Genomic DNA, 14,160 nt, shown 5'->3' with positions numbered 1-14,160 from the left:
AAGGATAGGCTGTAAGTTTCTCTTACGAACACTTCTAGAGTCATAAGTTGTTGTTTTTTTTTGTGTGTGCGAATACGGGCCCAGCTACAGTTACGCCAGGCGCGCAAGATCAAAAAGCCAAGCTGGAGCGCGCGCGCGGCCGTGGATTGCGCATGCTGTTTCACCTTTTCAAGGTGGCGGTTTCAAAGCGACAGTTTTTACAGCATAAGCTGTTATGGGCTCATGCGTTCCAATAGCCGTTTCAGTTGGCGATGCTGTCCGGCGCCGCTGCCGCCGCCGGTGTCCGTCGAAGCTATCGCCAGGCTCCTACCAACTATGGGGGGATTGGCCAAGAAATGTTTGGATTGTTTTGAGGAAAAAAAAAAGATTAAAATGCTAGAATGAAACACATGTATGGCATAACTGATTAAATGTAGCAGGCTAGGTGGCTGTTTGTCACCGCCCCGTTTCAAAGGGGATGCCAATAAATCATAATCATCATCAACAGCATCGTATCGTGCCATGCATGGGTCAAGGTATGTGACATGTGCGATGTGTAGTCTCGATACCTCTGTTTACTCTTCTGTACACTTTATGGCACCTCCTCGCAAGTTACGAACCGCTGCTGAAGAAGCGAATCGTAGTGCTACGAGCGCGGCTACAACCAGCCAACGTTGGGCTCAGCAGACCGCTGTGCAGAGAGCAGCACAAGCCGTAGCCCGCCGTCGACGACGCAAAGATACTTCGCCGCGAAGACACTCTAGTGTGTGCTGCCGAAAAGGGAGCTCCTATGGAGCCGCTACTCCAGCTTACGCTGTACTGTGCTGATTGTGCCGCGCAGGCCTGTGACTATTTTGTTCCAGTAGGAAAGTTCAGCTAATTATTGTTTTTTACGCTTATCTCTCAAGTTGTAGTATCATTGCGGCACACGCTAGCCAGAGTCATGCGAAGTAAGTTCGAATAAAGGAAACTATGGACTCCGTACAACCACTGTACAGTACGTTGTGTAAAAGCAGACGCGTTAGGCTTTATCTGTTAAATGGCGGGCGCACAAACTGCATTCATGGAGCGTGTTGTTGCATTTGAATAACGAAGGCAAGACCAATCTTACCGTCACCCTTCCATCTTCGGTCAGTCTGCCCGCGAACAAAGAACGACCTTCACGATTTCGACAAAATTTGGCAAGCTTTTTAAAGAAGGCGACAAAGAGACTGCATAAAAATGACTTGATATCGATGTAAGTCCTCGTTACTTCCGTAAGGTGACTGTATACGGGCGACTATCCGCAAGATTAAACTCGTGGAGGACCACGAAAAGTAACCCGCTCTTGCAGCGGATCTTGTAAAAGATTTTTTTCACTTTGCGTTTAATGCGGACAGGACGCGGACAGGCATGGGGGTTAGTCTGTGTTCATGTGAACGATTAAAATGCACGTTGCATGCATCGAAAGAAGCTACGCACTGCGCGTGCCATGATTTCTTTGAATACGCAGTGCATGGCATCACGCTGTGATGAGCTCAGCCAACAACCAAAATTTGTTGCCGTATATATAGGAATTCATTTCATTAGTGCGTATTCAGTGCTCACATGCCACAGTTTGGGTCCTCTGGTGAGTGTTGTCTGCCAGTGGCATCGCGCCCTCAATTGCTTAATTTCTCCGTAGTGATTTGCCTACGCCGCCTAAATCATGCGACATCGTAACAGAAATATTAACAAGTACATATAATGTATACGTACTTGTTACCATATAGACGTTCACGGTCGTGTTCTGCGATGTGATGTCTGTTAGGCTCCCTAATGATGCTTTCACGGAGCCCCATGCAACAGTGTCCCTTTTCGAGACGCACGTGACGGTGTTTCTTTTTTATATCGAGATTATTTTACTTGTTTTTCGAGCATGCTGCGACTTCATCTCCTTGATGCAGACGCTGCTGAGGTCGAATGTGACTTCGAGCATGGCGTCTGCGAGTTTTCGTCAAGCTGCAAGGGCGGCGACTGCTTCGTTCCAGTTCGGGCAAAGCTGGTGGACGAGGGACCCGCCCACGACCACACGACCAAAGGAGGTCAGTCTCTGGCTGCCGTCGTGGCGTTCTTATTGTTATTCGTGTCCACGTTTAGGATTGCCAAAAAAGTTCCACTACATGCTCCCGCCAGAAGCGTATACTATCGGCGTCGTCAGTGAAGGCGTGTCGGGAACGTCGGGCCTCATCAGCGACGCCGCAGCTGTTTAGTCTTCATGACCTGTGACCTGGGACTGAATTCACAAAGCTTTTCGTTCGTAAGTGCTCTTTGCCATTGGCCGGCACCTTCGCTAATAATATTCCCAGCGTCAGGATTGGCTCGAATTTGCTCCAGCGATCAATTCTAGCGTAAAAGCTTTTTGTAAATACAGGGCCTGTATTTAATTTTATGTGTCTTACTGAAAGAAGAGCAAAGATGACAAATTATTTTTTCCCATTTTCTCTATTATAGTTATACATCGCGCACGAATTGTATGGGTATGGATCACAACGCGTATTACGTTAATCTTCGGTGATTCAGAAAAAAAAAGCATTTACGTTAGAATTGTTCGTGAGAACAAATTTCAGCCAGTCCTGATTCTGGACTTAAGTTCAACGAATACGGCCGGCCAATTGCTGATAGTACTTAGGAACGCGAAGCCTTTTGAATTAGGCTGTTAATTCGTAAGAAGTATATTCGTCATTAGCCGACCGTCCTTGCTAATAGTATGTGCGCTGTAACGATTGACCAAAGCCTGTTCATATGATCCAAATATGCTGCAATGGTATGGGATTTAATTTGAATGGCTTCTGCCTAGCCATTCAAAATCGTGCCACTCGTTTTGCTACCTAATCCGTACCTTCGTCAGCACAGCGTAACCGCCCTTAAAGGTTTCTTATCTTGGGACCCACAAGTAACTTGCCGTTGCTTTTTCAGGCTTTCCTCACTCAACCAGATACATCGCGGTAAGTTTCAAATCAACCTTTCCAACGGCACTGAAAAAGCGCCACTTACGAGTCTCAAAAAAAAAAAAAAAGACACAACAGTATGAAAATTAGATCGATACACTGTGGCACCTCGATTTTCAAGCAATCTTTTTTTCCGCGCAAAATTAAGTCAGTGGAAAAACTTGCCTGATGCCGCTATATCCTCGTGTCTTCACTCGTCCTCTGGTCCCAATTAAACGCCATATTAATCCGCTGTGATTCATGGTCACGACAGGGAAATGGTTGCCTCGCACTTTCAATTCTTTGTTTATGAATGACACATGTGACTAGTGTACATTCATGCTGTCATATTTGATCTCGTTTTAATTTCATATTTCTTGCTGCTCCTTTTAACTAGTATTTCTTGCATATTCGCAATGCACCCCACTACCATAATGCCCTTTGGGCGCATGTAGTATTTAAATGAATGAATGAATGAATGAATGAATGAATGAATGAATGAATGAATGAATGAATGAATGAATGAATGAATATATGCCGATATGATGAAGAGCGTGATTTCTCAGTCACCTATTATTTGCTGTTTAAGTAAATATGGTGTTGGGCTGCTAAGCAAGAGGTCGCGGAATCAAATCCCGGCCACGGTGGCCGCTTTTCGATGGGGGCGAAATGCGAAAACACCCGTGTACTTAGATTGAGGTGCACGTTAAAGAACCCCAGGTGGTCCAAATTATTCCGGAGTCCCCCACTTTGGCGTGCCTCATAATCAGATCGGTGGTTTGGCACGTAAAAACCCATATTAAAAAAAAATTATGTGAGTGCAGTCACTGGACAGAACGCTATTTATTCAGCATTCTTTTTTTTTTCTAATATGAAGAAAACACTGATGAGACCGCAAGCCGGATCAACGTTTGTGGCTGGATGTGATACCGTAATTTGTGATTTTATTTTATAACGCTGGTGACAAGCGGAGATGCAGTCACTAGGAGGATATAAGGTACATAAATTGCATATATCAGAAGCAAGCGTTGCTTTTTTCTATCTATGTTTTGGCCCATGAGTCATGACGCAACGAATACGAATGTCAGCAATGAAGCACGACTTTTCTCGATGTTTGAGAGCTGCTGTTCGGGAAGCTGCGGGTGCCCTGTCCGCATTTAGAATGATGGATAAACGTGTCCACAAGTGTGATGTCAATAAAATGAAAATTAAAAAGGTGTCCGCGCAGTTTTAGCACATAACATCTCACACAAATAGCTTATTTTTGTATCTCTGCCATTATGCTTTGGCTAGTTTCCGATTCATTAATTGCTAAACGTTATCACTGCAACCATTTCGCAATGCATAACCAACTCGCCCAAATCGCCACTCTATCACTACAATTGCGGTGGTGACGGCGGTGACGGCGAACGTCGGCGTGAGCGCACTTGTACACGGCTGTCTCACCTGTAGCACCGCTGTGACATCTAGCTAGCGCGGCGCAATTGACACACAAGCAGGCATGAACCTTCGAGATCTCCGGCACAGCGCGTTGGTAGGAGGCGATATCACAAATACGTGCAGTAATACCCCATGAACTCGAAGTAGTAAAAACTGGAAAAAATTTCGAGATAAGCGGAGTTTCGAGATAGCCGAATTCACGAAAATATAAGCATAACCAACGCGTAAAGCCAACATGACGCCTTTCCAATATGGCGCCGGTAACCGCCGCCGAGTTCCTCACAAAAGCTCAATGTACCAGGAGTGGTACTGTTAGTAGATCATTTTTGCGATATTATACGCGACCCAGCAACCGAAACCTCGAGGTCGTATATAGGCAACGGCGAACCTCGCACATATAAGCGCAAACGCTGTTTACAAGTGGCGGCGCGCTTCGCCTAGGCCGACGCTACTCTTTCTCCGCCCGCGTAATCAATGGGATCAGCCGGCCGAGAACTGTAGATTAGGGTTGAGGGTGAAGTAGGATCAAGTCAAGCAAAAGGCATTGGGAGAAAATTGCAGGCCTGGGCCGGTATTTTGTAGCGATGTGTTATGCTTTATTCTATGCTAGTCTTATCATCCACCGCTCACGGCCGGCTGATCCCGTTGATAACGTGAGCGGACCGTCGCTCTGACCGCTGACCAAGCGCGAAAAGCACGAAAAGGCATTAGCATCGGAAAAGGCATCGCTACAAAATACCGGCACCTGGTTTCACTTTTTGGCGATACCACAGCTGCGAAAAATAGCAAAAAAAAAAAAAAAACGTTTCGGTATGCTGTCTTTTTTTCAGCATTTTCGCAGTCTAGGTTTCGAGATATCCGGAGTTCGGCGCAGTGGCGTTTCGAGATCAGGGGTGAAAAACCCATGGAGTTCACACTGTGCCAGGGAAAAAATTCGACTTATCCGATAATCCAACATATCAAAGTTCAAGTTAACGAGGATTTACTGCATACGAGCTTTTTCAGCGCTTTACGACACGCGGGATTACTTTCGCAGTAAAATGCTCATCACCTAAGCGTTGAATCCTGATAATGTGCGCGATATGCACGTTCCTCTCAAGTTCCCACGTTCAAAAAAAAAAAAAAAAAGAGCGGGCAGGTCTGCACTCGGTCGTGCAAAGTTAGGCACCGCGAAAGTGTCGATCCTCAAGTCTTACTGGCTGCTACTGCTACATAGGTATTAACTTGGTTGCTGCTATAGGTCTTAACTTGGTTTAACATAACTACGCATGTAGGGAAGGTATTCTCGAGTGATCATTTTCGGAGGTATCTTTCCTTTCACGACATTTCTCGGACTAGCGCTGGACACGTCGGCGTCGACGTCCCACGTGGTACAACACGAAAAAGGAGAGCGAAACTGAAATAGCCGCTTTTAGAATTACATTGCGCTGTGCTGATACTGTCCAACGCTATAATTCCATGCGGCGCATTAAAAAACATTGATCACCGGTAATCGATATTCCATAGCGCAGTTAGGAAGAATTTAACGACACCATAGGCCGTAGGAGCAGTTTTTCAGACCACATATGCATGCACTCACTCACCTCACATGTTTTCTGGCACAGGACGTCACTGTTCCAACTAAACATGCATTGCTATCATGCGAGAAATCATTGGCCTCTAATTAACATTTACCTACATATGTTTATTCTCCTGTGGGCACACTGCGGGCCCGCATTGATAAAAACGGCTATAATTGTTGGTAAGAGCGAACTCCAGCCAATCCTGATGCTGGACATACCATCGGCGAAGGTGGCCAGCCCGTCGCAAACAGCACTTACAAAGGAAAAGCTTTGTAAATTGTGCCCCTGTCTCGGGGGCAAGTCTTCCCATTCTTCCGCCTGAATCTGTCCAATATTCTTAAGCGCGATGCACGTGCTGCCCATCGGCGCAGGTGATGGCTGGTACAGCCGAGCTCAGTTCTCGAAGAACTCCTGGTACGAGTCAGTGGCCCGGCTGGAGCTGTCGATCGCGGGGCCCTTTTGCTTCTCGGCTTGGGTGCACGTATCTGGCCTCAAACTGCCGCGCGTCGAGATGGCCTCGCGCCAGCTGGACGCTGACTGGTTTGTGGACGAGGCCGACAAGGAGCGCGTTTTCTACCGGGCGCAGTCATCGTATCCGGAACTCTGGCGCAACGTGCTCTACTACGAGGACCGTCGGGGTAGCATGCAGGTGAGAGGAACTATCACCGTGGTCGCGTGTGCCCTGCGCATCACTGGTCTGCAGCGGCTGAGAAACGACGCTGAACGGTGTCTGTCGAGTCTGCATTCTGCAAGCACGTATTGATGCTCCGTTTTTACAGTGCTATGGCGAGTAAACTTCAGTAGCTGGCCTCCTTAGTCGAATACATGCGCGACGCATTAATCATCTCGTTGGCATAAGGGAACTAATTGGAATGGAAGTTTTTGTATTTGAAAATAAAAGTCGTTCTCTAGTTTATATTTGCAGCCGGAGCCGAATTCACAAAGTTTTAATTTCATAAGAAATGTTTCTTATGAACCGGACAGACTCGCTAATGTTTTGTTCGCTCTCACGATTGAACAGCACCTGCTCTTACGGACAGCTCTGACTTACGAAGTGCTTTGTTAATATGCGCTAAGGTTCTTGATTGAACACCTTAAATTTATTTAAAGCACTGACAAAACTCATGTTCAGTGCAATTTCGCATGACGGACATTGAGTATTTATAATTCATGACTTTGTAAGCATAATCTGTTTGGTCGTGTAATGTTAACAAATATCAACATTGCACATGGATCTAGAACATACTATTGTACTGTGAATAAATAGTTTGCAAAACTCACTTGCGTGAAGGATGTACTTTATGTAAACTGCAAATTTCGGGAATAGAGTTGTATGCTTTAAACACTCTCCAAGTTGATATACATTTTCTTTGTTGAGTTAATTGTGATCTACCAAAAGTTTCGTTTCTATTACATATTTTAACAGATTTTTGAACATTAAGAATACTACCCCCAACGATCACTAATATTTAACTGCTTTTCTATGAAATGCAACCAATTTCTTTAGAATCAGCTTACCGGTTTTCTAAGGAGAGCATTTCTGCTTTTCAGCTAGACCATCCTCCAATGTTAGATCGGTGAATTACACTTTTGGAATTACAAGTTGACCGCTTTAAAAAAATCTAGAGTGGAGGTTTGACATGCAAAAAAAACGACTCAAACATGATACCCGTGTCAGCGCGTCCTTTGAATTCTCAAAGCAGACCCCTGTTTTGTCACAGCTTTTGGTAACTATTAATCGAGGCTAGATGACTGTTGATCATTAAATCACGAATACGATTGAATTCGAACATACTTAGATGAAATCTCAGCAGTTTTTGTGTACACAAGAACTTATTTTTTTTTAATGTTATATTATAAATACTTACCTTTTTCGACAGGAGAAAGCCTTGCGCAAATAAAACAAAACAAAAATTGTCACATCACTTAATATCACATATCATCGGTGAAATCAGTTACACATTTCCTTTCGCTTTTCTCTGCTATTTGCCCATTTTGTGCCAAACTAGCGCTGATATAGTTTTATTAGAATTATCAACCTATTGTAATTCAATGTTGACATTTAGCATGAGAGACAGCAGTATATGTGTGCTAAGGACATTAGTAGAAAAAGCTGTGTTTTGTCCTGTTTTATTTTCAATCATTCGTTAAGGTTCCTCCTTTCCTTTCGTCAATTTTATTTCCTTTTTTTTCGGTAGCAATGTTTGCATTTCAGAAACAGTGCGTGAAAAATAGTTGTCTATCTGTTTGTTTCTTTCTTGCGTCTCTGCATGCTTTCCTCGCCAGATAAAGAACCGTCGTTGACTTAGGACGCATTGAATACAGTAGCGTTCAAGTTGTTCATTTCCGTGTGCAGATAGAGATTCGAGCTTGGCACTTTCCCAATGGATCCGTCGCTGTCGATGATTTGAGCGTGTCCAAAGGATCGTGCCCCTCAGGTAAATAAAAATTCTGCTCGTCCGGGAGCACTACGCGTCCATTTTGAAATTGCTGCATTATGGGTGAAAGTCGCACATTGTGCCACTCATGTGTGGACGCTAAGTGTCTTTATGTCGTATGAATGTTTAATCGCAGTAGAGTTATTTTGTAACTACAAACGCAATATCTCTAGCGTAACTTTTGTCACCTGTATGTTTTGCGACCTGCGCACGCGCAACTTCTGCATACAACATTCCAGGAACCACATGTAATTTGATATTTAGAAACAAAAATATGATTTTCGGTCTGTGCCATACAGAGGGACGCCCCATAATCGCTTCGACATCTGACGGTGAACGCGCTCAGGAAATGCGCATTACTTTATTTTTGGTGTTGGCGTGCAGCCTTTTCTTTATTCAGAGCAATGTGGTCTACTGTGCTAGCGTATCGCCCTTCACTACTTTCAGATTTTCAACGATGAGTACATATATTCAGAGGGTTGCACTGGCAGGTTAAATGCTGCCTCTTTTGACATTTTCTTCTTCCTTTTTTTATTTTCTTTGCAGACCCCGTGGACGGATCGTGTTCGTTCGACCGATCTGTGTGTGGCTACCAGAACGCAGTCGGCGGCAGCGGTAACAAATGGATAAGAATCCCACCGGGCCGCTCCGCGAGCAGGAACAAGGCTGTGACTCTGGACCACACCACCGACACGATATGGGGTACGCGTGCGGCAGAGCATTAATCAGAGGGGTCACGACTGTGCGTTTCGAACGTTTGTTTTGACGCATTCATCCCTTGATGGCTTTGTCCCTCTCTGCACACTACAGAAAACACTTAAAAAACAGACACCAGTATTAAATTTAATGAAAATCTGCTTTTTTTATATGTGAGGCTGGAATGGCCAACATATTGGCACCTGGTCCAGATACATCATATATTCCATCAAAGTGACAGATTTTTGTTGTATGGAGCTGTCTAATAGCAGTTTAACCTCGCAATATAGGACGATTCTCGTCTCCCGTATTTTACGGCTTGTATTTTGTACGGTCTTTTCCGCAGGTGGTTACGTCAGTCTGCTGGTCCCGGCCAACACTGTGACCTCGAAAATCCTCACTTCCCCGATGCTCAGCGCGTCTGCAGAAAAACGCACTCGATGCATCAGGTTCTTCTACTTTGCCCCCGCACCAAAACAGCACAGTGGACTCGAGCTTTTGCTGAGCAAGGGCTCCGCACTGGCGAGCGATGGGCAATGGTCTGGTGAGTGGCCGTGCGCGTTGCTGCTTCAGGTTCTGTGGCACGATGATTGCGTCCTTGCGTATTGACGCCGGTATAGTGTGTCGACGCCTCAAGCGTACAGTGCCGTGGCATCTGGACCACCGCTATGGACATTTGGCGGAAAGGAATGTGGGTCGAAAATTTCCGGCATAAATATGAGCCCTGTGGCATTGTCGCACGAGAGAGCAAGTGATCTATTATATACACGATTGTAGGTCCCCTACTGTATACAATGGGATAATATTTCGCTAGAATGTTCGCGGAATCGTTGTCTACAGGTCGCGCGCGTCCAGTTAAAGCTGGAATACCAAAAGCATGCATCAGGGGCGCTATAACATAAAGCTATTCCAAAGTTTCCATTTCTGCAATCAGCCCTCAACAGTTGGTCAAAATTTGTCTGGGCCACCCCCAATTCGCTTGGTTGTCACGCAACGTTAGGAAAACCGCGAAAGCTCCTTGTCTGATGTGACGTGTGCACACTGATTATGCATCATTAGATTGAACAAAGGAAAAAAAACTTATTCTAAGCCTTTTTTACCATAATCAAAAGTTTTCGGGCCGTGACCACTTCGCCTGTCTGTCACGCGACGTCACAGAACCGCGAAAGCTCACCACGTCAAAGTGGCGTGTACGCATTGAAAATGCCATTACTATGCCGAAGAAAACTGATCTTTTTTTTTTTTTTTCGGAATAGCCGGAGACTTTCGGAACCGTTCCGAAATGAATAGAAGATGGCTGCCCGCCGATCGCTCTGGCACTGACTACTCGGAGCTGCCGGGGTGAATGGATTTATTTGCGCATAATATAAAATTTTCCGTGGCAGTATAACGTCGTCGAGCCCTTTCGGCGCGTACACAGCATCGCTCTGCCAAATTTTCTTTGCTGAGGATCAGTTTTATCAGCGTTGCTACCCTTCCGTTGTACGCCGCCGTGATTTTCTACCAGACACCGAAAGCTTAACAATAAGAACCACCCTCCTCATCAGGTTATATACTTTCACTGGGCTAGCTCGGCCCCACCGAAACCCTCTCCACTTCTGCGCGCTCCTTGCCTCTGGTCAGCCAATTAGATAAGGAAAATCTGTCCAGTGATCGGCAATGCTATTGGTTTTGAAAGCAAACAAAAGGGACCTCCTATAAACGAGGAAAGCGTTTCGTTGGCCTGTTCAAGTAACCCTGCGAGTCACCGCTCGATGCTTGCGTTGGCGGTTACGTAAGTATGACGTCAGTAGTTTGGAATAAAAACAGATTGTAAAAGTTTTACATTGTAGGGCTCCAGAAATCTTCAATCCTGCAGAATAATTCTAGTGCAAGGCCGCAGCAGGGGGTAAAATTTCGATTGCTTTGGTGCTTCTTACTTTGGAGTCTTTTGTAAGTGGCACCTTCTAAATCTTTGTTGTAAGGTGGGGAATATAATGGGGCAAGGGGGTGTTGGGAATGTCGCATGCGTCACAGACTTTGTTTTGTGTTGCACTGACATATACATATACTTCGCTTGTACTTGGGGTCTTTGCAGACATAGGATGGCTCTGGGGTGTCGACTACAACTCTCTCATAAGTGGTGCCTGGATGCCAGCTGAGGTCGGCTTCATGGCTTCGGACAATTATGAGGTCATTGTCTAGCACGGTTTCACACTGCACTCCGTTATCCAGCGTTCCTTTAGACATTTAAAACTAAATTTTAGCATCATACAAGATACCCTTAAGGAATAGTTTTATTTTTCTATAACAAAGCCTGTGGTATAGGACGAGTATGATACAGAGCAAACCAACAAACTTGAAAAGACACGCGACAAACTATCCACTAGTGCAGAAACAGGTACTGCAAGTTCGTAGAAGATATGTAAGGCTTAACCACAGTTGTGAAACACCCCAATAACGCCTATGGCGTCGTCATAGGCGCTCTTTCTCCAAGCCAGTTTGGATGTCAGAGTGCTTACCAAAACGAAGCAGTTGTTCGCATTTCTCCCACAAAGACTCCGTTGTACAAAACTAGATGTGGCGAGGATGTGATTCCAGCCGAAATGGTTATTTAAACCGAAATGGTTATTTCTGGCCACTTTGTCTATAACGAACATAACTGCACAGACAGACAGACAGACAGACAGACAAGAAACTTTATTTTGTCCTAAGGGACTATGTCGTAGTCGCGGGCCGCACCTGCACCGGGGGCGGAAGACCGTGATCTTCGGCCCTTTCGCAGGCCCTTTGGACAGCCCGAAGCTGGATTGAAAGGTCGTCGCTCTTGACGGCTTCTTCCCAGTCTTCTTGCCTGTTAAAAGGCGAGTGGTGCTTCTGTGCTTCTACGATTTCAATACTTATTTATATGTAGGCTACCACTTTTGACACTATAATGGTCAGCATAAGGGCACTCTCAACTTTAAAATTTTGGTGCAACAAAACAAGAACAAGTATACTTTCTCACAGAAACATATTCAACACATCTTGTGTAGACGTACCCCTGATACCAAATACGAGATTTGCATTTGTGTGAAATCAAACAAAGAATGTATGAAAAAGTAACATTGCAGCCAGTCGTTTGCTTTGTGATAATGCGTGTGTTTTTTGCATGCCGTGTATGTTTAACGTCATTTTAAATGTATAATTGAAAATCGCACTTTTCTATGGGCTACAATTACACGGTAGCGCCAGCGAAAGCAGTGCAGCACACATTACAATATGTTAAACTTAAGTTTAATAAGATAACTGTCTATAAGCTCAAAAGCGGATATTATATGGAGTCATTTCTTTCCGAGACGCACGATGCTTTACTGATGACCAGCAAATGCGCGCGCATGCTTTGTGCTGTTGAATTACTTCTTCGCGGTATACAAACAACTAAGCGATTCCTCTCTGCTTGCACCTGCAGCTTCACTTTCGTTGCTACGTCGAACGTGCTTGGAACAGCTCGTGGTACTGTGCCGTGGACGACATCGAGGTTTACGCATGCGGCGACCAGAAAGGTTAGAACAGAAGCGGCAGTTTTCTGGGTGTATATACATATATACAGCCGCCTAGGCCCGTATTTTGTAGCGACGCCTTTCCGATGCTAATGCCTTTTCGCGCTTTTCGCGCTTGGTCAGTGGTCAGAGCAACGTTCCGCTCACGTTATCAACGGGATCAGCCTGCCGCGAGTGGTGGATGATAAGACTAGTATAGAATAAGGCATAAGGCATCGGTATACAAAATACTGGCCCTAATCTTCAATCATTTGCCTTGCTTTAAGCATCGAACTAAACGGCGCAATATTTTACTCGATCTCGGCATTCGCCCACTGCAAGTTGCTCGCTTTTGCGCTATAGTAGGATACAACTTAAAAAAAAAGACAGCAGTTGGCAACAAAGGCACACGGACCGCGCGGGGTTGTGTTAGTCCGCCAGCCAATCACAGAAGCAAACAAGATCGTCGCCATGCGGCCTTTTCTAAACGGCGTCGTACTTGATACGACTGTACGTGTCGTACTTGTACGTTCCACTATAATAGACAAGTGAAAACGTATAAAATTACGCACTTATAATTTTATTTCTGTAATAAACTTTTTAAAGCACAAACAAGCGACAAGGCACAAAAGGAAGCTCAATGCTACCCTGTGTTTGACAGGACAGGACAAGGCGCCTGTCCTGTGTTTGACCTTCCTTTTGTGCTTCGTCTCTTGTTTACGCTTTAAAACGTTTATCAAGTATGCACCAACTAGGCCCACAGAAAGTTCTAATCCTTATTTTTGTGGTTACCTCCTTATTTAGGTAACAGGGAAAGGTTGAGGTATGGACTATTTGCAGCCTCGCGGAGGAACAGTCGCTGGCGGTTATGAGGGCATGGGCGGGGGCTTTACTGCAGACTTAAGTTGTATCCGACTATGGTATGTAAATTAACGCGACAATGCATCTCATTGTTCTAAGCGTACCTCACACCCTATATATATCTAAAACCGACCATGGTATTATGTTGTCTTTTTTTTTTTTTTTGCGAGAAAGGAGTCGCTGATTACTGGTGTTGAGCTGTGCGCTGTCAGTCACCAGAGAAATATTCTCAACGCAGGAAAGAAAATCGGTTGCAACTTCGATGACGGTAATCTGTGCAACTGGACGGATTCGCCGGAGCCGTCGGGCGCCGCTGGCCAATGGAGATTGAGTGACCTCCACTGGGGAGAGCCGCACTTTCCCGATCGAGACCACACCCGCGGCACGTCTGAAGGTGCGAAGCCTTGGCGCTTTAGCTACTCAGAATTTCGTAATGCTTCCCAGGGAAAAGTTGCAGTATTGTGCAGTGGCGTAGCCAGAATTTTTTTCGGGGGGGGGGGGGGGGGGGGGGGCTCAAGTTGCAACGCGGCCTCCTCCTTATAAAAGTGGTCGAGGCATCAATACATCAATAATAACTGCATTGCCATTGCAATGCCATTGTATATTAGGTGCTGAAAACGAGTTATTAACGCTACGCACAGTCAAGACAAGTAAATTATGTGTTTGTTTCGTAAAAGAATAGCTTCGTATGTCCCAAAAGTGGACCAGTAATAGCGATACCAGTGCGTCCGCGTTT

At 45.3% G+C, this 14,160-nt stretch overlaps 1 protein-coding gene across 1 annotated transcript in view; it reads left to right on the top strand.

The window, feature by feature from the left end:
- Positions 1-14,160, top strand: part of LOC119453620 (MAM and LDL-receptor class A domain-containing protein 1-like) — a 109,505-nt gene that overhangs the window by 18,911 nt on the left and 76,434 nt on the right. Inside the window, exons 2-8 of the mRNA XM_049666620.1 lie at positions 1,905-2,042; positions 6,301-6,578; positions 8,286-8,367; positions 8,914-9,069; positions 9,410-9,607; positions 11,141-11,235; positions 12,494-12,587. Coding sequence (XP_049522577.1) covers positions 1,905-2,042; positions 6,301-6,578; positions 8,286-8,367; positions 8,914-9,069; positions 9,410-9,607; positions 11,141-11,235; positions 12,494-12,587 — 1,041 coding nt within the window. The remainder of the gene's footprint in view (positions 1-1,904; positions 2,043-6,300; positions 6,579-8,285; positions 8,368-8,913; positions 9,070-9,409; positions 9,608-11,140; positions 11,236-12,493; positions 12,588-14,160) is intronic.

This window comes from Dermacentor silvarum, chromosome 1, assembly GCF_013339745.2.
Source record: "Dermacentor silvarum isolate Dsil-2018 chromosome 1, BIME_Dsil_1.4, whole genome shotgun sequence".
Taxonomy (NCBI): Eukaryota; Metazoa; Arthropoda; class Arachnida; order Ixodida; family Ixodidae; genus Dermacentor; species Dermacentor silvarum.
Note: the sequence above shows the minus strand (reverse complement) of the source record. Positions and strands in the feature narration are given on the sequence as shown.